At 36.3% G+C, this 25,187-nt stretch overlaps 1 protein-coding gene across 2 annotated transcripts in view; it reads right to left on the bottom strand.

The window, feature by feature from the left end:
* Window positions 1-25,187, bottom strand: part of LOC150085638 (transforming acidic coiled-coil-containing protein 3-like) — a 292,710-nt gene that overhangs the window by 8,296 nt on the left and 259,227 nt on the right. For both annotated transcript variants that reach the window (XM_090374148.1, XM_090374149.1), the window contains one exon: window positions 12,732-12,852. In XM_090374148.1, coding sequence (XP_090230274.1) covers window positions 12,732-12,852 — 121 coding nt within the window. The remainder of the gene's footprint in view (window positions 1-12,731; window positions 12,853-25,187) is intronic.

The following is a 25,187-nucleotide window of genomic DNA, read 5'->3' as shown; positions in this document are numbered from 1 at the left end:
CAATGTTGACTGGCTTCACTTCCTTGGATTTTATGTATTTCTTAACTAATAGCATAACTCCTCCTCCCTTCCTATCCTGTCTATCCTTTCTGTAGACATTGTACTCCCCAAATTCCAGTTCTGCATTCCTTATATCTGTGTGACACCACGTCTCTGATATCCCAACAATATCTGCCTTTGATGTTTTGAGCAATACCTCAAATTCATCAAATTTATTTACTAAACTCCTAGCATTGGTGTACACGCAAGTATACATGCACCTTTTCTTTTTCTTAGCTACTCTAACACAACCTATGTGTTTATTTGTACCCCAATGATTCCCAGCAGTCTCTGAAATATCCTGCATCTTATTTTCCAGGCTGAGGCTCATTCTAATAGAAGCAGTGCAAGAATCAATTTCACTTCTGCCAGTGGCTACTGTTAATCTATTAGTCCTTGTATCCCCCACCCCAAGCTAGCAGTTTTCCAACCCACCTAACACTGGCTCGATAGCATCAGCAAATATTCTTGCACCCTTTCTATTTAAGTGTATCCCATCCCTGTAGAAGCAGTCTCTCCTGTTAACAAGTACAGACCAGGCTGAAAAAAAAATTCTACCCCTTGAGCCTTGCACAATCCTTCCAGGGCCGAATTGATCGACAGGGCTCTCATCATATACTCCCTCCTATCGTGTCTGGGCAGAATTGCAGACACTTTCAAATTCAACCCTAATTCACGACTTTTTTTCAACAGTGACCTGTACTCGTTAAGAAATTCTGCCGGTCTCCTACTCTTAATATCATTAGTAAACATTCAAACAGGAATGCTGTGGAGAAATGTTGGAAAGAAATAAGCCAAGAAAATTAATTACAACAGAAACTTACAATTACAATTCAAAAAAATCACTATATATTTCTATAACAATTTGTCAATTTATGTATGCAGTGTGTTACATAAATATACATAAATATATATAACATCTATACATATATATTTAAATAACGATAACGTTTAAATCCAGTAAAATATCTTTAATACATATATATATTATATATATATGGTACAAGGCACAGAATTATATAACCGGGTTAATATTTGTATTACGCTGGTTTTTTTATAAATATTTGTGTGGACTGTATCACCATTTGTATAATTGAAAATCGATGATATTAGATTATTTGACCAAATAATGAATTTTAAGGCTGGATACTTTAATCCCAGATATGTTCCGAGCTTTTAAATATACATTTCATTTCAATATATATTGCCCACAATGGAACGTCGAGCATGTATTTTTCATTAATGGAGCAACATTATAAATAATATGGAGACAAATACTGTGAATAGTATTTTGTTAATAACTTTTTCGTGCATATAATTTCAAAATGGATTGAAAAACATTTTATAATTACTTACTTTGTAATCTGAACTTACTGAAAACGATTGGCAGTAAGGATAAGTATCATATTTTTTAATAATAATTATATCATTTTAAAACTCAATGTCGTAGTTTTTTAATTCTATCTAGATCTCATATCGTAACCCCCCCCCACCCTTTTGGAGATAAGTCTTAAAAAAGAATGATTGCAAGAAAATCGATATTGTCATTTTTTTTTTTTTTTTTTATTTTTTTTATCCTGTGCAATTCTGGTGTTTCACACTGGAAGACAATCCAGGATTGCTTGGCGTCAGACAATATACTTATGAATATAATTCTATCTTACGTTTAAAATATATTATTTTTTTGTCTTTGATTGTTATGCTTCATTTTTCGATTTGTAGCTATGCTACCTCCTCTCATCTTTCCAGTTTTTTTTTTTTTTTTTTTTTTTTCATTCTCCTCAACTCAAACATCAATACATAACACGTATTCATATGCAGTAACTTCTGAACACTTCACGACTTTAGCGTTTTTTTTTTTTTTTCCTCTTTGATAAATTTTAAATTCTTCCCCTTCAGAAACATTATTCCCTTCCTCTTTCAATTATTTCAGTGCTCATTCCAACGAATATACTGCAATGGGCATTAGTAAACAACCCGCTCCCTCTCTTTTCCTCTAATTATTTATCTTTTGATAAGTTTTCACCTGAAAATTACGGGACACCAGCTGAATTGCAGGAAGAGATAATTGGAAATTTTACAGTAGCGGTTTACCCGAGAGCTAAAGGGATTACTGCTCCGCAATGCAGTAGCGCCCGTAAAACCTACCCCAGTGAGAAGTTGCACCGGTCACTGCTTTCTATGCGTTCACATATCAGTGAGAAGCTTCAGGTGCGTGTTGCTGCTGGTTCCAAGTAAGCGGTCACCTGCGTTCTACGTGTGAGCACCTTTAGGTGTGATCTTCATACTTGAACACAGTATTTCAAGTGTGGTCTAACAACAAACTTACATAATGGGATTATGATGTCCTTATCTCTACTAGCAAATGTTTGATATATCATTGATAGGACACCACAGGCCTTCTTTGCAAACTGTCTACATTGCTTGGGGAACTTCATGTCTGACATATAATAACACCCAAGTCCTTTCCTTTGCTACCGGCTTTAGTTCAACTGTACCAAGTGTACAAGTTAATTTGGGGTTACTGTTCTCCATGTGTAATAACTTACAGTTTACTGGATTAAAGCACAGCTGTCATTTTTCTGACCATTCCTGAAGACTATCTAGGTCATTCTGAAGAAGCTCTGCTTGGTGATTATTAACTACTGTACCAATCATATGGAAATTTATACATCACACCCTCTATCCCTTCACTGATGTCATTTATGAAAATCAAAAACAACAGTGGTCCTAATACTGACCCTTGGGGAACTCCACTTGTTACATCAACCCAATCTGAGGAATAACCATTTATCACAACCCTCTGCATGAAGCCATCCAGCTATCCATCTAAAGATTTTCCCTGTGATTCCAACCTGTTCCAGCTTATAAAGTAACCAACCACTCATGGGGGACTGAGTCAAATGCTTTGCTGAAATCCAAATAAACAATGCCGAAATTACTCCCTAAGTCTAGTTCTTGAGTGACCCTGTTAAAATAGCTAACCAGATTAGTTAAACATCATTTTCCTTTCACAAAACCATGCTGAGTATCCTTCTGAATTCCACCCTTGATCATTGTCTCCATGATTTTCCATAGCATTGAAGTTAGACTGGCCAGCCAGTAATTCCCCACTTCACTCTTAGAACTGCCCTTACATATGGAGATACATTGGCACTTTTCCAATTCAACAGAATCACTCCCAAGTCCAGTGATGCTTTCATAATTAGCCTCAATGGTTCAATGCACTCACTTGCACCTCCCTTAAGATTATAGGGTATATGCCATCAACTCCAGGAGCCTTACTGGCCTGTAGGCTCAAAAGTTTTTTCATTAAATAAAAATGCGAAATTTCAAAATCATAATAACATTTTTTTTTCCAACTTCACCACTCCCATAATTTCTCATTGACACAAAGGGATTTTCTTTTGTAATTATCCATGCAAAGTAACTGTCGAGATCATCTGCAACTTCAGCTGGGGTATCTAATACTATCCCGCGTCCATTACATAAGGGTCCAATCTGGTTTGTCCTCTTTGTTGCACTTATATATGTGAAGAATTCCTTATCAACACTCCTTGCTCTCTTATTTCTCATAACCTTTGCCAGCCAAACCTTTCCTGTGGCACTATTACAGACCAATTTGTAGCTGTTACAGGATTCAGTACTTTTTATTGCTCTAACTTTTCCATGCAGTCTTTGATTATTGTCAATCAATTAATCATTGATTATTCTGTATTTTATTCATGTTTCATATTTTATAATATGTCACATAGGCAACACTAAAACAGGAAAAATAGAAAAAAAAAATTAATAATCTAAATTAAAAAAATCCAAAGCTAGATATAGATTACGAGGTGTGGAAATAAATTTCCCAAACTGGTGTTGTTGCACTCATGTTCAATGAGTTTGAAAATATATGGAAGTAGTATGCTGTAGTTCAAACTCCCTCCAGCAGATGGATGGTATAGAGATTGTCAAGTAGGCTGGCAGGTTGCAAATAACAACAGTTTCACTAGTAGTTTTAACACTGTCACGATTTTGCAATGGAGAATTGACGAAATGTCAATTTTTTTTATTAAACTGGGAAAGGTATGAAACGTTAAACAATATTTATGGTGATGAAATGATAAGTTGTGCCAGTGTGTTTGAATGGTATAAGTCAGGGGTGGCCAACAAGTCGACCGCAGCTTTAATATTGGTGGATCACGACAAATTTTAAATGTATATAAAAAACAGATTAGTCAAAATTTAAATATTATTATTATTATTATTATGCGTCCCACTGCATACATTTATTACAAATTCGTTGAACAATGTGACTACTCTTGTTGCTGCGCAGCTAGTGTGCTTGTTTAGTGAAAATTCACGCAGTTTCATTGTGGAGAGCATAGTGTATGCGTAAAATCCTTATTTAGCTTACTTAATATTTATAACCGGACAGTACTTAATATTTGCGTTACTTTAATATTTGACTTAAAATAAATACTACAAAAAAGAGTAAAACGTATCATTTTCATCAAGGGTGGGAACTAGAATACTTTTTTTGTAATGATAAAAGAAAAATGTTGTTTGATTTGCAATGTTTCCATGGCTATATCCAAAAAAGGAAATTTAGAAAGCCACTTCAGCGCAATCAATGGTAAATACTAATCAGATTTTCCGCCTAATAATGACCTTAGAAAAAACAAATTAAAGGAATAAATCCAGATTATTCGCCCAACAAAATTTCTTCATGACACCTAATTTACAATCTAAAGCAGTAACTATTGCATCATTTAAAGAGTTATCTTCTTACAAAAAAAATACAAACCATTTTCTGATGGCCAATCATCAAAGATGTATTTTTAAAATAACAGATTCTCTTTTTGAAAATTTTAGGAAAAAAAGAAAGAAATTAAAAATGCTCTTCAAGATCTGCAATTATCTCGAAATACTGTGATGTGACGCATTGAAAAAATGAGTAAAAATGTGAGCAAACAATGGCATGCTCATATTGCTAATTTTGTGCACTTTTCTTTACAACTGGATGAATCTAAAGACAGTGATACAGCTCAACTGCTAGTTTTTATTCGTCTGGGTTTCGATGATTCTGCCACTAGGGAAGAATTGCTGGGTATGGTTTCATTAAAAGAAAAACACTAGAGGTCTTAATATATTTAACACATTCAAAAATTTTATTGAAAACAATAAATTACCACTATTTAAGCTCGTATCAATAACAACAGGTGCATCTAAAGCAATGAAGGGGCATCTTAACGGATTCATTGAATTGTGCCAAAAGGATGATGAATTCCCAGATTTTTTGAGTTACCACAGTACTGTATCATATTTTACTGGCTAATGTGTTACCCAGCAAAGGATTAAATACTAAAAGTGTTATGGACATAGCTTTCAAAATTGTGAATTCCATCAGAGAACAATCTCTTCAAAAGAGACTTTTCAAAATGCGACTCGATAAAAATGAACCAGATCTGATATCACACACATGTGAGGTGGCTGAGTCACAGTAAGTTTCTACAGAGATTTCGAAAATTTCTGAATGAAATTAAAAAATTTGTTGATCAGAGAGGAGATGATTATCAGCAGCTGCAAGATACGGAGTGGTTGTGTGATCTGGTTTTTTTGGCAGATTTTACCAGTAAATTAAGTGATCTTAAGATATAAAAATGTGGATGACATGATTAGTAGTATTTCTGCATATAAATATCAATTTTTGGCAATGACTAAGGATCTCAAAGAGAGAGAGGGAAAAAAAAAAAAAAAAAAAAAAAAATCAATCATTTTGCAAAGATGCAAGATCATTGCAAAAATATTCTGTTTTTGAATTTAATACTGAGAAATATGTTTCTGAAAGTGAGAAAGTTTCGGATGATTTTGAAACCAGATTCAGTGATTTTAAAACAATTGAAGATATTGTTCAATATATTTCTTATCCATTTAATGTCGACTTAGATACAAAACAAATTACAGAAAAAAATCAAGGATTTTTCTTATGGAGAAAAAATTACTTGAAAATGAAATTATTACACTGCGAAACGATATCTTCCTAAAAGCCAGATCATCAGAAAAAAACTTTTGGAAATATGTTTGCTGAAAAAGTACCCAAATGTAAAAAGATGCAATGAACTTTTTAATTGCTGTTTTGGTTCCACATATCTATGTGAATCGGCCTTTTCATATTTGGGAGGGGGGAAAAAAAAAAAAAACACGCTCTACTTTTACAGACTTGCATACATTAGATTCTTTACAGTTGGCCTTATCACAGTATATTCCCAATTTTGAAAGCTTGGCAGATGACACAAAGACACAAACTTCGCAAATTAAAAATTTAAATACATATGACTTTAAAATAAGAATTCTGAAGTGTATTCAATTTTAAAATTTATAAACAAGGTTTTTCAATATGTGTTGATTAACTTTATTAACCATGTGCAATGAAATTCTTGAGATGGTAGATCGCGGCACAATTTGAAGAAAAAAGGTAGATCGCATCACAAATTAAGTTGGCCACCCCTGGTATAAGTGGTTCAAAAACAGATGTGAAGATGTCTGGGAATGACCCAAATGGGAATAAGTCAATCTCTTGAAATGAGGACAGAGTTGCAAAAGTTTAGGTTACTGCGGAAAGGATCATCGTTTGATGCTCAGAATGATGGCTAATCAGCTGGATATGAATAAGCAGACGATTCATCAAAATATTCATGACAATTTAGGGAAAAGGAACACCTACGCAAAACTTGTGATGCACAGCTTCACAGATGAGCAGAAGCAATGAGAAGAGTCACCATGAAAAGACTTCATCTCGACTTGTCAAGGCAATTTAATTTCCTTGACAGTAACTGTCACTGGAAAAGAGTGTTGAGCATTTCAGTACAACTCAGAGATGAAGCATCAGAGAATGCAGTAGATTTTAAAATCTTCACCAAGGTGCAAAACGTCTCATTTACAGAAGTCTAAGATCAAGACAATGTTGGTATTTTTTTCAACAGTGTGATTCATAAGGAATCTGTACCTGAAGGAGAAAGAGCCAATGATACACTCGATGTACAAGATGCTTGAAGACTATTGAAGTGCTTTTCCTATGTGAGGCGAAAATTTTGAGAGGACAATTGGTTCTTGTTGCATGACAATGCCCCTGCTCATTCTGCACTTATAGTGAAGACAATTTTTAATGAAATATAGTATTGTACAGATCAACCATCCTTTCCTCTTCTGATGTAGCACCAGCAGAATTCTTATTCTTTCCCAAGGTGAAAACTGCTCTCTGCCTTCAACAGAAAGAGATTTCAGGATGTGAGTACAGTCAGTCCTCATAGCAGAATAGTTGTGTTCCTAGAAACCCTCGTGCAATATAAATAACAGGCCTTATGGGAAAAATAGGGTTATGTGCCGACCACTCAAGATTGAACACACATTTGTAACCAAAACATTACCAAACACAATACATAATTGTAATAAAATATTGCTAATGCTTTTGCTTCTATCATAAGCAAACTTGTTCTTCTATCCAAACAGATGTTTCATCTCTTCCAATTCTTTGTTTTGATCTAATGGATTTTGTTACACTTTGAGTTGTTACTGCTATGAAAGTTTTTATTTTCTCTGCATTCTTTCTAATTCTTGGCACTGCCTAATCCTTGGCTAGGCCTGGAACACGTGCAATATCACATGGTCTTTCATTTCGCTCAAAGTGTTTCACAATTTCATATTTTTTTCTCTATCGACAGAGGCGGACTGGCCGTAAGTCTTACCGGGGACACCCAGGTGGGCTGGAGGCCAGAAGATGATGGAGGCTGGTGTGATTTTGGCCATAAAAGCTAGTATGAAGCCACTACAAATTTTCGACCCAGTCAGCCTCTGTCTATTGATATTGTTTTTCTTTTTCTCTCTGAATCTGTAATGTCTTCACCGTTTAATTATTTTACCCATTTTTAGGGAATAAAGCACAATTACAAAATGAGGAGGCACACTTGATACATATAAACAAAGCTGTGCGCATGTAGCAACTGAATAAACAACACTGTAAAGGCAGCGCACACTATAAACACCTCACTAGCTCACATTTTACTAAAGCACATTTCTGGGGGTTACTACCATAAAACAATAAAAACAAAATCCAGTTGTGTTTCTGCTAGTGGACTGTTACAAATGGGTAGTAAACTTAATCTAATTGCATTTGCGATAATACCAATAGCTGGAATTGTGTGGGTTTTTACGTTATTATGGTGAAATGTGTTTCCCCCTCATGATATAAAAAAACATAAATACATTTTCAGAATCTTCTCTTCATTCCTATCGTGTTGCATTCAGTTGGGGTGATTCCGCATTCGACTACCACTTCTTGTAAACACAAAGGCGAACCGTGCATAAGCGAATTCAGTTCGTGTTATATACGATATCATTCCCCTATTTATAAATAATGTATGAATTTGTGTAATGTAAACAAGTGTTATACAGCATCAGCAAAAAAAAAACACCCTTCCATTTCACCTATTTATCCTGCTCTAATAGTTTGTCTGGTTCTTCCTTGAATTTCTTCAAGCTATCCATTTCCACAACAGATAGAAGTCTGTTCCATTGTAAAGACAAAGAAAGACAAACTTCCACATAACTATTCTGCAACCACCCTTTCTCAATTTTAATTTATGCCCCCCTCATATGTATAGTCTGAGCAAGAGAAAATCCCATCAGCACTGACTTTGCTCAATTCATTCAAAGCCTTAAATAACTCAATCAGATCACTTTGCAGGTGCCTAGTTTCCAGATGCTGCAATTTGCAGAACTGAAGCATTTCTTGGTAAGAGCACACCTCTTTCTTTCTCACTCAAGAATCTTTTCCTCTTCTATGTACCATTTCTACATCCTTTCTAAAATGAGGCCACCAGACCTGTATGCTGTACTCGAAATGTGGCCTATCCATTGCTTTACACAATGGGATAATTACCTCCTTATGCCTGCTAGCAAAATTTCTGTATATCACTGACAAAACCCAATCAGCTGTCCTGGCAGCCTGTCTGCACTGTCAGAGAAATTCAGATCTGACTGCACAATTACCCACAGGTCTTTTATTTCCCATCGCCCTGAGTGCAGTACCTGTGATTAATGCTATCCGTATGCAATACTTTGCATTTGTCAGTATTAAACTACAATTGCCATTTCTCAGCCCATTTGTCTAATTTTTCTAGATCTGATCATAACATACTATCATTAACCACACTGCCAACATTTGTATCATCTGTCAATTTAGATATAGCCTGATATATGTTCATCGATATCATTAATAAAAACAGAAAATTACAATGTGCCCAGTACCAAACCCTGGGCAGACTCCACCAATGATGTTAGTCCACAAAGAGCAGTATCCTCTGATAACCACTTTCTCTATCTCCGACTCAACCATTCGTGTAATGTAAACCCGTGTTATATGAGGAGTGACTGTATTACTGACTGCTCTTAATGCCACACCCTCTAATTTGTACAGGAGTCTTTTATGTGATGAAAGCTTTCTTGAAATGCAAGTAAATGATATCAGAATTGTTATTTGCATCCAGTTTCTTTGTGACTGTGTCACAGTATCCAATCAAAATTGATCAGAAAAGATTTCCCTCTAATAAACCCAAGCTGTGAGTGAAGTATAACTGCACTCCTCTTCTAGATGGCCCTGCATTACTTCTTTAGCCAGTGATTATTATTTCCTGGGAACAGAAGTTAAACAATAGGTCTGTAAATTACTCGTGTCATCCTTTGAAACCCCCCTCCCTTGTGAACCAAGGATACATTCACACATCTCCAGTCCACAGGACTTCCACCTGTGAAACCAAGATTGCTGTCATAATTATGGTTAAGAGTGTGCTTATACTTAAGGTTTGCTATTTCTCTTATTATATAATTGGATGGATCCCATCCACCACAAGTGCCTTTCTTATATTTAACATCAATAACAATTTCTCTTCCACTTTCCTATCAGTTATTACAAAATCATTTAGCTCTCTGTCAGGGTTCAATAAACCTCTGGAATCTCCTTCCCTAAAGAATCTGTCATGTGTGAACGTGATGCAAAATACTCATTCAGTTTGTCAGATATCTGATCAGGATCATTAACAGTCGAACCGTCGATATCAAGTGGACCAATCTGATTCATTCCCTCCCTAATAGAGTTTAATAAGTAAAGATGTCTTTGCTGCTGTTCTTTGCAATCTTTGTTAAAGATTTCTCATAATCAGCCCTAGCCTGCTTAATCTCCTTTGTGACTTGCTTACAGACTAGTTTATATGATATATATAGGAATTTTGATAGCAGAGACAAGGAGGTGTTAAACGTTTGTATAAGGCAATGGTCAGGCCACACCTTGAGTACTGCATACAAGTATGGAGGCCTCAATTTAGGAAGGATATAGAGTTGCTAGAATGAGTACAGAAAAGGGCAACAAGATTGGTGAGAGGAACAAAAGGGTTCTCTTACCAGGAGAGGCTTAATGCTGTCAGTAGCAGCATCTGGTGACTAGGAACCTGAGAGGTGATCTGGTTGAGGTGTACAAGGCAATGAATGGTGTATAAGGATCAATGCTGATGGGATAATTCCACTTGCTCAGACAAAGAACCTGAGGGGGAGGCATAGATTCAAATTCAGGAATGACAGTTGCAGAATATAGGTGCGGAAGTTTGCCTTTAGCCAGTGGGTAGTTGATTGCTGGAACAGAATTCCATCTGTTGTCGTGGAAGTTGATAGCTTAAATAAATTTAAGGCAGAACTAGACAAATATTTTGAGTGACTGGATGAGTGAAATGGAAAGGGTTTTTTTTATTTTTTTTTTTTGGCTAATGCTCTATAAGCTTGCTTTATTGCATCATATGCCTCAACTAATGCTAATATCCACCATAGGTTTCTGCATCTTCTGATATTTATATGCATTCCATGCATTTCTCTTGTCTACCATGTCTCAGTTCATTTGACATCTATTTAGATCTAAGCCTTGAACAGTATTTCTTAGTTGGTATGAAAAGCATAGTTGCCTCTATGATTATTTTCCTGGATGTTTCACATTTAGAATTAGTTGTTAATAGCATCATTAGCTGGTCCCATTACATGGAATTTAAAAACTGTCTGGGACCCATGTAGTCACATTCACAAAAGCAAAAACCCTTCCCTTTACCCTTGATGGTAGTTACAGCTTTAAATAAAACCCACTTCAATCTACTTCTTTTATCTGCAGATTCTTAATGCAAGGGTAATCAGTGCTGATAATCAGAGAAAGATTACTGTGCTCTCTCTCTCTCTCTGCCTCTATATCATGCTTCTGCAGAAAGCAGTCATCCAACAAAGCCACAAAAGCCTTGCAACTGGGTGAGTGACCAATCCAGAAGTTCCAGTCAATATCTAAAAAGTTGAAATCTCCATTATAAAATATTCTGATTTACTGGCCACACTATTTCTCTATACACTGATTATTGTACTCAGAGTCATTAGGCATATAAGACACAATCTTACTTTCATTTTGCTTTTGAACAACACATCTCCAATATCTCCACAATGTCTGCATATGACTTGACTTTCAATTCAAATTCATCATATTTATTTACTATGTTCCTAGCACTGGTGTACATGCAAGTATATATGCACCTCTTCTTACTCTTAATTAGTCTACCAGTGCCTGTGTATTTATTTGTTCCATGATGACTCACAGAAGGCCTCAACATCAAAGCACATGGGTAGCAGTAACTCCAGAGTAAAATATCAACTGTATGGTACTACACTCAGATATGAAGTTTTCTAAGCAGTGTAGACAGGCTGCAAGAGTAGTTCATGAGGTCTTGCCAGTGATATATAGGAATTTTGCTAGCAGGGATAAAGAGGTGATTATTCCCTTGTATAAGGCAAAGGTCAGGTCAGGTCATGCCTCGAGTACTTAATACAAATCTGGAGGTCTCATTTTAGGAAAGATTTTGAGCTAATAGAATGAGTACAGAGAAGGGCAATGGTGAGTGGAACAAAGGGTTGCTGTTATGAAGATAGGCTTAAATTCTGAAAATTGCAGCATCTGGAGACTAGGCACCTGCAAGGTGATCTGATTGAGGTGTATAAGGCCTTGAATGGTTTGAGTAAGCTCAGTGCTGAAGGGATTCTTCCTCTTGCTCAGATTCCACACCTGAGGGGGCATAAATTGAAATTGAGGAAAGAAAGTTGTAGAATTGATGTGCAGAAATTTGCCTTTAGCTAGCAGGTGACATTGATTGCTGGAACAAACTTCCAACTGTTGTGGAAGTTGACAGCTTAAATAAATTCAAGGCTGAAGTAGACAAACTTTTGGAGTGAATGGATGGGTGAAATGGGAAGGATTTTTATTATTTTTCTGGCTGATACTAAATAAGCTTGCTTTCTTGCATCACCTGGCCCTGCTAATGCTAATCGCTGACACCTTGCTTCCCAGGCTGTTGCACATTCCAGTAAAAGCTTTATGTTGAGGAAAAAGAAAAACGTAACTACCAAACATCATCTCTCCAGATACCTTTGCCGACTCTTTTCAGACACTTTTAGAATGGTGCAATAAGTGCCTTCAATCAAGTGGTGATTACTTTGAATAAAAATAAAACCATTTTTGAGCTCTTTAACTTTCTTTCTTTTACTTTTATTGTATAGGGAAAAGGTCAGTGTATGCTATAAAAAAAAAAAAAAAAAAGTGTCTTTACTTTTTGTCTACAATAAGCACTTACTTTTTGCTCCAAATTTTTATCTAAACTAGTTATCTTCATTTCTGATTTCTTCAATTGTGCTCTGAGAGCTGCCAATTCAGCCTCCACGGATTTCTTGGCATTTTCAATTTCTGCATTTGCACTGAAATAGGAAAGAGTAAAGGGAGATAATTATAGATAACCATCTATTATTTACAGAAACACTTTGTTAACCCTTTCAGGAGTAAATAACAGATCTATGTCTGAAGGACATTTCAAGTATATATCAAATAATGTCCATTTCTATACAAATTGTTTTGAAAATTTTTAGTGTGCACTACCATTTCTTATCTGCATTTCTAACTAGTAGCAAACAATATTTTTATAGACAACAGCAGCATGAAAATAACGTTGAAAACTGGGGGACATTGTACCCATGCGCTACCTTCGTTGAATTTTTAGCTGAAATTTTTTGGTTGGCTCCATAAGTTAACGAAAATTGATGCAGTCAGCATTATTGCTTAAAACAAAATAGTAATGATGAATTTTTTAACAATAATTTTACCTTAATGATGGACAATCAAGTCAAAATAAGAAGAAATTAAAATCGCTCCCTCCACAGAGACCCAGCATCAAAAACTCATAATAGGGAGATCACTTGTGAAAGTGTTAACATTATTAATAAACTTCATTTAAATGAACATTTCAATGGGCAAACTAACACGGTTTTTTTCCCCAACAAAACAAACAATCCATTCTTCAAAATATGGATGTGATATATATACAGATTAGGGTTACTTGCTTTGAAATAGTAAAATATGGAAAATTTTCACTTTGTGCACAAGGATGGGATAAATAGCATTAATTTTCAAACAAAAGTTCTAGGTATGCTAGATGACAGAGTTAGGTTTCATGCTTTCAGTGCTGCCATTCAATAACTGAAATGATTTCATGGGTTATACAAAATGTATTCACATGTGACATTTTTACCAGAAAAACATTGCATATTTTAATGTTTTGTATAACCCATAAAATCTCACAAAATCATTTCAATTATTTATACATAAAAAGAATCAACACAATACTGATATTCATGTGCGTGATCAACAATGAAGATGACAATTACTATCTGTAAAAATATATTTTTCACATGTGAGTTCTGTGGAGTACATACAGGGTGTTTCAAATAAAAGGCACCAGGGTCTATCTTGCTTATTTTTAGGTTTAGACTATTTGTGTTTTCTCATCTTTTGTCATATCTGGACTGAAAATTTTAACTTTGAAGTTAAAATTGGACTAGGCATTACTATTTAGATTTTACGATTTCTAAATTTAAATTTTGCCTACGCAATTATTTTGTTCTCAATGATAAAATAATAGCAGGCCTTAGTTTATTCAAGAGATGTAAACAGTGTACTTCTTATATGAATAAATTGACTTTATTTGAAGAAGAAAAGCACACAACAGTTGTGTCTGATATCTGGTGAAACATCCTGTATGGTTTAGTTGTGAATAGTTGGCTGTATAGGGGCAGTTTGTTCTGTCTTCCCTCATGCTTCAAAACTGTTGATTTATTATTATTATTTTTTTTAAATTCAAATAAAGTTGGTTTATGTTAATTTCAGACATAAACATGATTTTTTTTTAATGAATACTCCAAATGCAAAAGGACCACAGATAGCACTGAGTGAAGTGTACATGGTGCAGTAGAGGTGGTTCATTGAGATTGCCAATACAGAAGTTAGAAGAAAAGTAGGATGCTAGTAAGTCAGCTTTATTTTTAACTGAGGATGTAATAGAACCATCAAGTTTTAACAGATGGTGTAAATATGGATGGAGAGAAGTTGCTGCCAACAACTCTGGAAAGAGACCAGAATGCTCTACCATTTGGACAAGCAGAAAATTTTCTATCCTTAGCCTGTTCAAAATCAAGTTTGGATTGATTATAACTGTTTTACAGTTGTTGGAAGCTTTAGTGTAGGCAGAAAATAAAGCTCGAGGTTTGGGTGTAAGCCAATTGTGATATGCAAAATTCTTATCTTGAATAATCAGAGCACATTTATTGGAAAACCAAGGTTTAGATAAAAGGACAAGATTTTAAGGATTTCATTCCTACAAGGATAATTTCAAACACAATCTGAGCAAATACTAACATCAGGGGATTTAAAACAGTAAACCAAGGAAAAGAAGAATAGAAATCTCATGGATCATCCCATTTTACAACACAAGGGAGGCTGAGAATGGCCAGGAGAAAAGAAGAATAGAAATCCATGGATCATCCCATTTTACAACACAAGAGAGGCTGAGAATGGCCATGAGAAAAAGGCTCCATTGGAGAAGAGACTATCACCAGGTAATGATTGGTACCTTGAGGACCACATTTCAACCGAGTACTTTGAAGGTTATTTATGAGAAAAAAGATCAATGATGTTTGGTGTGTGGTTAGGGTAATGCTTAGTTCAATTTTAATACCAAATTAAAAAATTTGGGCCCAAACGTGGGGGGAAAAGAAAACTATACAGCAAATTGCCTAAACATAAAAATAGCCAAGATAAGTATCTTTTAAGTATCCCTAGTATATTTTAATTGAAACTTCCCATTCATACAGTAGAGCATTGATAATCCGGACTAATTGGGACCGGGGGTAGTGCGGGAGTCCAATTTGCTCAGATTTTCGAACTTATCAAAAAATACTGTTCTGGAGAAAAAAAAAAAAAATGCGTACATTTAGAAATAAAAACACTAAAGTTGTATTTACGTATTTTTATTCATAGGTAACAACAAAACAAATGGAACTATCAGCCACAATAACACATGCATAGGCCTTTAATGAAAATACTTATTTTTTGTTGCACCATTTTTGAACTCCATTTCTGTACTGCCAGATCTCTCACTCTTTTCAACAAGACTAGCCATTATCAACCCACTGCAGGATGGAAGCCTCCTCAACAATTCATGCTGAGGGAAATGGACCATAATCTGCCATGCCGGTCCAGTGCGGGTTGGCAGATCGACCGTATTCAGCAGTCAGGGGCTTGAACCCCGGTCTACTCAAAGAGCGTGTGCTACTGCACTCCTGCTCTTGACCACTCGGCTACCTTCCAATCTTTTTTTTTTTTTTTACCTCTCACTCCTTTCAACAAGAGTAGTTGAGTTGGACAGCATTCAGTTTGTTTGTTGATTTTCACACATCATTGAATTTTGTTAATTGGTAAGGTAATAAAAGTGTAAATTGGTGCTTTATATCTTCATTTTTATAGCCTGTGGATATTTCTCAGATTTTTGCTTATGAGAATTGCCATTTACTAGAATCAAAACTTAATTTACAAACATGATCACAATAACTGGCACTTAGTGTAATGATTTTATGCGACCAGCATAAAAAATAAAAAAATTAATAAATAAATGCTGGCTTGTCCAGATTATTGACGTTTGGATTTTCGATGCTCTACTGCATATATAATTTTCACTTGTGGGTTCTCTCACATATTAAAACCATTTCAAGATGGTTTCAGAATGTGTCTAAACTATTTACAAATAGTTTAGAAATCTTTAATTAATAATACATGCGTGATTTCCCAAAGTCAGTACTGTGCATCTTCACGTGTCTCCATGTATGTGCTGAATTTGAGAATGATAATAAATGTGCTCAGAGAAAAAAATACTTTCACAATGGAGAATTTAAAATTTAATTCTTCGTAAGGAATTCACAACAAGGTATGTGAAATCGTTTTCTTCCCATAACAGATCACAGAATTTTTCTTCTACCACCACAATAATAGTCATATAACTCAATATATATGAGCTAGACATTAAAATCAAGCAGTGCATTTTTAGTATGTATAATTGTATATACCTTCTAAAGAGAAAGCATCCATATTTTGAAATATTACTTGCTGTGTAATCCATGCAAAAAAAATAACACTTCTGTCCTGTAGATTTGCCACTACTGAAGTAAATAACAACATAAACACCAAACTACTCTTGCTTATTACAGCTATGTAAAATGAACTGGTGACCAGCTTAATGTTACTAGATTATGTGTGTGTGTGTATATATATATATATATATATATATATAGAGAGAGAGAGAGAGAGAGAGAGAGAGAGAGAAATTTTAACTTCCACTTTCTGAATTGGTGGAACTGTCAAGACATTGAGCAGTAGGAATAACCACTGTTTCTTTTGCTTTTGATGATGAAGTTAGGGAAGGAACAGCTGATGTATTAGCAAGTTCACTCTCAGGTGCACTGTCCACGATGAAATGAAGAGGGAAAGGGAAGCAGATGAGTATATCTGCAAGTATGGCATCACCAAGAACCCAGGCATTGTACTTTTTCTTTGCATTTTTTACAGAATAACAAGAGAAACAAAACATCCCTCAACATGAAACACAAATAAGATAATTTGATATTTGAATGTTGCACTGCAGATTTGTCAATCCTTCATAATTAAACATAAAACAATATATTAAAATATAAAATTGAATAACTAAGAGGTAAAAATAGCACTCAAAACAGCTTACCCGAGGTGGGTGCTGGGTGGGGAGTGAGGAAAGCAATGAACAGCTTCAATTAACAAAAAAAAAAAAAAAAAACCAGTGCAAGCAGGTAAAGAGAGCATTCAACAACAGGCAACAATAGTGACTGCAGCAGCAATGCAACCACAGAATGTTTCTGCAGAACAATAAGATGTATTCACAGATATTTTGGAAAAAGGTTTACCTGAGGGCATTTCATATATTCTCAAGTTTAGTTCTTTCCTTTTCAGTTAAGAATTTGTGGCTTAATATTTTGCTGATTTTGTTCCATTCAGTTTGTGTGTTTGTTTGTTATTTGGTTTTTAGGAGCATTAGCAACTAAGGCCATATTGCTCCGGGATATGCGGTGGTCATTCCCTGACCTTTCCACACCCCCTGTATTTGGTGGTGATGGGCTCGAACCCCGGTCTAATCAAGAAGCGTGTGCTACACACTGCTGCATCTTCCCATCTGGCTACGGAGGTGCCTTCAGTTTGTGTGTTCATAGAACTATTTACTGTTGAGGCAAAACAGATCCAGAATGCCTTTCTAAATGTATGTCTGATGCATATCTGGCTTTTGCTACTGGTCTTTATAATATATATACAGGGTTGTTAAAATTAAGTTATCCCTATGTAGAGGGCTCTAGAGCGAGTTCTAAGACTAATACTGAAGGAAATTTGGACAACAGGTACAATAAAAACAAGTGCTCGCCATTTATTGGAAAAAAAAAAAAATTGTCACTGTATGGCACGTAACTATCTTAGTTATGATTATGCAAATAACATAAGTTATTAGCATAATCCTAAGTTATTCCCACAGCACCACTATTTAGCTCTACTATACTGTGTAAAAGCAAAGCGGTCTCTTCAAAATCATACAATAGATGTTTTCCTACACCAGAGCAGCAATGTCAACATTGCAGGGAAAAAACGCTATTAGTGAAGCTGTACTATCAGAACAGCAACGATGCAGCTGCGGCTATCAGAGAATTCCGGCATCAGAAGCGCATAAGGCGTGGACCTATGACTGTTTGTGCCATCCGCAAAATGATTGTGAAATTTGAAGCGAAAGGACATCTTGGTGTTCAACCAGGTAGAGGTCGAAAATGAGTGGGAACCCTCCCATGTTGAAGGTGTGGCTATGGCTGTCGTGGATTTATCAAGTCAATCTCCATGTGGTAGCGCAAGTGTACCAGCTGTTTCTCGTGAAGTGGACATGCCATATTCCACCGTAAGGCTAGTAATGCATAAGGTGTTGCAGTACCATCTGCACAGGATGCACATGCTATAGCAGCTAGAGCATGGTGATGCAGATATTCGCGTCACATATGCACTTCAGTTTCTGGTGCGAATGACAGTGGATATCACTTGGCCATGGAACATCCTTTGGAGTGATAAAGCCCACTTGTGCTTAAATGGACAAGTGAATACACACAACTGTCACATTTGGGCAACAGAAAACCCTCAAATTATCCAAGAGGTCCCGTTACATTCTCCAAAAGTAACAGTGTAGTGTGGATTTACGAACACATTCATGATTGGGCAACGAACAGGTAACACCAACTGGACCCCGCATCTGTTCCATCACTGGACAGCGATATTATTAAAGGTTGGCAAATTTTGCAATACTAGAGCTGCAACAACATGGGTGCCTTCAGGATACCATATTCATGAAAGATGGTGCGCCACCCCACATCCACCGTTATGCCGAAAGATTGCTAAGGCAACACTTTACAGATGAACGAGTCATCAGCTGTTGTTTCCAGACATCTTGGCCACTCAGATCACCGGACCTCACCCCACGCGACTTCTGATTGTGGGGTTTTTTGAAGAATCAGGTGTATCGGGAAGGATGTCAAACTCTGGCAGATCTGAAGGATGGCATTAGACGCCATGTGCTGGCTATTCCAGTTGACATGTTATGGTCTGCTGTAGAAAATGCTGTTCAAGTGATTTGTACTGCCACAGCGCCATATAGGAACAAATTTTGTAACTAATTTTTTTCCCGATAAATGGCGAGCGCATTCTTTATTGTACCTGTTGTTCAAATTTCTCTTCAGTACGAGCCTTAGAACTCGCTCCAGAGCGATACTTCAATTTTAACAATCCTGTATATAAAATACACATTATCTGTAGTGGGACTCTTGCAGAAGGAGTTCTACACTTTGCATTCAGGTATTCTCATTCCACTATGTTTTTGAGTGCGAGTGTGTATGGAGAATCTTATTGATGTTTTTGGTATTGATACAATTGCAGCTGAACCAACGTACCAATTACATATTCAACTGCTGAACTCATGGATATCAACCACTGGATTTTTTAGAATAAGCATTAGTAGAGGCATACGATGCAAGAAAGCAAGCATATGCAGCATCAGCCAAAAAAAAATCCGCTTCGATTTCATCCCTACATTCGTTCCAAATATCTGTCCAACTCAGCCTTAAATTTATTTAGGCTATCAACTTCCACAACAAAAGATGCAAGTCTGTTCCACCAATCAACTACCCGCTGGTTAAAAGCGAACTTCTGCACATCTATTCTACAACTGTCTTTCCTGAATTTGAATTTATGCCCTCTCAGGCAATTATTCTGAGCAAGAGGAAGAATCCCATCAGCACTGAGCATGCTCAAACCATTCAGAGCTTTATAACACCTCAATCAGATCACCTCGCAGATGCTTAGTCTCCAAACACTGTAATCTGCAAAACTTAAGCCTTTCTTCATAAGAGCAACCCTTTGTTCCATTCACTAATCATATTGCCCTTCTCTGCACTCGTTCCAACAGCTCTACATCCTTCTTAAAATGAGGCCTCCAGACCAGTATACAATACTCAAGGTATTGCCTGACCATTGCCTTATACAAGGGGATAATCACCACTTTATCCCTGCTAGAAAAATTCCTGTATATCAATGACAAGACACAATGAGCTACTCTTGCAGACCATGTGCACTGCTCAGAAAACTTCATATCTGCCTGCATAATTACCCCCAGGTACTTTTCATTCTCTACCGCTGTCAGTGTAGTACCACAGAGTTGATACATCACTCTGGGGTTTATGCTTCCCATATGTAGTACTTTACATTTGTCAATGTTAAACTTAAGATGCCGCCTCTCAGCCCATCTGCTCAAATTTTCTAGATCCTGTTGCAGCAGCGTACTGTCATTAGTGTCATTAACAACCCTGACAACCTTCATATCGTGTGCAAACTTGGACATTAAGCCTGATATACCATCATCAATATCATTTATAAATACAGAAAACAACAATGGACCCAACACTGAACCCTGAGGGACTCCACTAATAACATTAGTCCATGAAGAGCAGTGTCCATTGATTACCACTCTGTCTTCTCCCACTCAACCATCCCTTTATCCATAGCAGCAATTTGCCTCCAATGCAACACTGCTCCAATTTGTGCAGCGGTCTTCCATGTGCAACAGTATCAAAAGCCTTTCTAAGATACAAATATATCAAAGTTATTCCCTGCATCCTGTTGCTTTGTGATCACATCATAGTATCCAATGAAATTGGTCAGACAACACTTCCCTTTAACAAATCCATGCCGTGTCCGAGCTGTAACTGAAGTCTTTTATAGATGATCCTGCACTGCTTCTTTAACCAGTGCCTCCATTAATTTCCCTGGAACAGAAGTTAAACTAGCAGATCTTTAATTACCTGTGTCGCCCCTATATCCTCCTTTGTGAATTGAGGTCACATTTGCACATCTCTAGTCCATGGGTACCTCCCCGAATCCAAGGAAGCTCTCTTGATTATGGCTAAGGGTTTGCTTACTTCCTTTGCTGCCTCCTTTGATATAACTGGATAGATCCCATCCACACCAGGCTTTTCTTAAGTTTATCTTCAACAATTTCTCATCCACTTTCCTCTCAGTTATTACAAAGTCATCTAGCACACCACCAGAGTTCACCTCTGGCATTCCCCTCCCTGAATAACTCCTCATGTGTCAATGTAGATGCAAAATATTCATTTAGTTTGTTAGCCACCTGAGCAGGATCATCAACAGTTGAACCATCGATATCCAGTGGACAATCTGATTTATACCCTTCCTTCTAGAGTTTACATACGTAAAGAACTCTTTGCTGTTTTCCTTTGCATCCTTTGCCAAGGATTTCTCATAATCTTCCTTTGCCTGACTAATTTCCTTTGTGATTTGATTACAGATCAGCTTATATCTTTGTAGGCTTCCATGTCACCCATTAATTTATATGTATCCCATGCATTTTTCTTCTCTGCCACATGTCTCATTAGTTCATCTGACATCCATTTAGGCCTAAACCTTGAACAATATTTCTTAGTTGGTATGTAAAGCCTAGTAGCTTCCAAGATTAATTCTTTGAATGCTTCCCATTTTGAATTTGCTGTTGGTAACATCATCAGTTGGTCCCACCGTATAGAATTTACATACTGACTCGGATCTCTGTAGGTGCCTTTACGAAAGCAAAAACCCATCCCTTTACTCTTGGTGGTAGTTACCTCTGAGTAAATCCCACTTCAGCACACTGTGATCACTGCCACCTAGTGGTTCCTTTATTTGCAGATTTTTAATGCATGAAGAATCACTACTGATAATCAGATCAAGAGTATTACTCCCTCTAATTGCCTCCCGAACACGCTAAGGTAGAAAACAATCATCCAATAAATCCATAAAAGCCTTTCCAGTGTGTAAGTGGAACCCACAAATTCCAGTGAATATCTGGGAAATTAAAATCTTCCATTATAAGACTCTCTGATTTACTAGCTCACTCTATTTCCCTGTACAATTTTTTATTATACATTAGGCCTATAACACACTCCTACTCTCAATTTTGATTTCCCAGTGCTTATATCACACCAAACTGACTCAACACTGCACTCTCCAGCAATGTCAACTGGCTGCACTTCCTTGGATTTTATGTGTTTTTTTTAACTAATTGCATAACCCCTGGTCCCTTCCTATCCACATTGTACTCCCCAAATTCTAGTTCTGCATTCCTTATATCTGTGTAACACGACGTCTCTGATATCCCAACAATATCTGCCTTTGATATTTTGACCAACACCTGAAATTCATCAAATTTATTTACCAGTTTTCTTGTCTAATACTGCTAGCTGCCTTTATCATTTCTAGTCAGCTTTGTTTGGCCTCTATCTGGGATTTCTCTTTCAGTGGAATGGAGTATTTCAAGTCAGGGTTGTTACAATGGGGGTAATGCTTGCTATTTAGAGGATTTTCATATGCTAACTATTTGAGGATAGGAAAAAAAAAATCAAACAAATGGATCTATCACGGTGATAGTACCTGTTGGAATTGCATGCATGTGTGTTCCATCAATTAAGAGGGTTAAACTGTTTCTGTCAATCAGCCTTTCTATATTTTGCCCTGTTCTCTTGGTAGTTGAATTTTGACAAAGCTTTTAATTCAATGTCTTCTGGAGGTGTGTATACATAGCAATCCTTCGCTATTCATAGGGGATTCGGTTCCAAGAAATGTCACAAATAGGGAAACCATGAATAACAAGGTTCAGCACCCATACGAAACTAGGGGTTATATTCTAAAATATGAAATATAACCCCCCTCATGGATTATCCCGAGATATCTCGTTTTCAGTTTTAAATGTTATTTGGAACTACACAAAATATCTCGGGATACAATAATATCCGAAGCAAACAATAATACCTCGAAATTGAGGGCTGAAACGTATTTATCTGGCTAATTTTGCATTAGGCAGGTAAATCCCGAGTTTTCTCAGGATTTTCTTACACCTGGCAGCAAACGACTGGCTTTTGTTTTACTTATATTGTACAGCAATGTCAGAACAGTAGCACACGTTCCTGTGCCACCAGTAAGTAAAATATAATTTGCCATCCTAAATGCAGAATACTGAACCCACGAAAATAGTTCACAAAAACAATATCGAAAAATATTTTGGCACCCTCTTGAACTGCTGCCCATAAGCGACGCTTACCTCACCTGTACACTTGTGGCGGCTGTGTGTTAGAATGTAGTTAGTTCGCGATTACTGCTTGTGGCCTTAAAAAATCAAGTGGAACGCACAAGAAGTGCGTTCTTGATTTTTAAATTTATTTATATGATGAGTAATGAAGACTTTTCTCTGTGCCTTTCTTTTAGCTCAAGCGTTAATTTATTAAAAAAAATCTATATAATTTGCACATGAGATAACTTGGGATAGCCCAAATGGGTTAATTACTCCCATGTATTTTCTACGAGAAATTTTTTAATCTGTAAAATAAAAAAAGCTGATCCGTTATGGCACATTTTTAGGGAAAAAATCTTCTGGGAAGGGGTTAAGAGGAAACTAGCCTAAATTTAAGTCTATTTATGTATTATATTTAAATATAGTGAAATATGGATCTAAATATTTGTGGCTTCTAATAAACTCACAAATTTTTAAAGTCAAATATAATTCACTATAATTTATTGAAATTGTCAAACAATACATGATGATCGACTAAGAGACTTCTGATGGATAATTGTTTTTTTTTTTTTTCAAGTTTTTTGTGAACTTCTTTATAAGGTGTGAGAAAGTGATCAAATTCACTCTTAAACTTGATGCTCCTCTCTACATTTGGACTCAACTCAAGCACTTTATCAGAAAGTTGTCTGGATAATGCGAAAATTTTATATAACAATTTGATGTTAAATTCTCGTCTAACATTGTCAAGCACTTCATCTTCAGGATCCTTTTGGTTCTTGCTTGACGTTGCCACCATTTCATCACACTCCTCTATGATGGTCTCTTCAGCAAGTCTGAATTAGTTCCTGAATGTATACTGTCTCTGTGTCATCAAATCCCTCGCTTTCTATTCCTTTTGCAATCATTACAATCTCTGCTATCACATCGTCCATACTGGAGATTCATCTATCGTTAACCACTTCTTGCCATAATTTTCATCAACATGCATTAGTGGTAATTACTTTATACCTTCAACCAACTTCTTTTCGCTGATCAGGCAATTAGCAATGTTGTAATTTTTCCAACTTTGGCTTATGGTTAAGCTTGGTTTATTTAGCAAGCTGATAAATGTTCTTCTGACATAAGTTTTAAAAGCCACAATCAACACCTTGGTCTAGTGGCTGCAAAAGTGAAGTTTTTAAATTTTCAAACCAGTCTTTGCTAGCTAAAAAACTTGTGCCACTAGGCTTTCGTCAGATTCGCTAAAGTATTTGTATAGCTTTATTTGCCTTTTCACATATGATAAGCATGCTCAATGGAACTTTTTTCTGTTTGATCTTCAAACCAAATATTTAATGCCTTTCCATTCTTTTAAAATTTTAATGTCATGTGTCATGATATGTATTTTTGCTGCTATAGGTGCACTCTCAGAGTCATCTTTTCTTCTGATTTTTTAATGGATCTGGCAGTGCATTAGTTGATTTTATAATGGTTTGCAATTGAAACTAAACTCCCTCCTTTTGAAAGTTTATCTAGCAACTTTGATACAGTTGAATGTGAAAGACTACAGTACAAATTGGAGCAGTATGACATTAAGGGCAAATTGCTGTTATGGATAAAGGGATGGTTGAATGGAAGATGACAGAGAGTGGTAATCAATGGACACTGATTTCATGGACTAATGTTATTAGTGGAGTTTCTCAGGGTTCAGTGTTGGGTCCATTGTTGTTTTCTGTATTTATTAATGATACTGATGAAGGTATATCAGGCTTAATGTCGAAGTTTGCAGACGATACGAAGGTTGGCAGGGTTGTTATTGATATTGACAGTACGCTACTTCAACAGAATCTAGAAAAGTTGAGTAGATGGGTTGAGAGGTGGAAACTAAAGTTTAACATTAACAAATATAAAGTACTGCATGTGGGTAGCAGTAACCCCAGAGTAACGTATCAACTGGGTTGTACTACACTCAGGTTAGTAAAAGACTTGGGGTAATTGTGCAGTCAGATATGAAGTTTTCTGAGCAGTGCAGACAGTCTGCAAGAGAGGCTCATGGTGTTT

The sequence above is a fragment of the Mastigoproctus giganteus genome, chromosome 5 (genome assembly GCF_048544385.1).
Source record: "Mastigoproctus giganteus isolate SK-2022 chromosome 5, ASM4854438v1, whole genome shotgun sequence".
Taxonomy (NCBI): domain Eukaryota; kingdom Metazoa; phylum Arthropoda; class Arachnida; order Uropygi; family Thelyphonidae; genus Mastigoproctus; species Mastigoproctus giganteus.
This window is presented reverse-complemented; position numbering and strand designations above follow the sequence as displayed.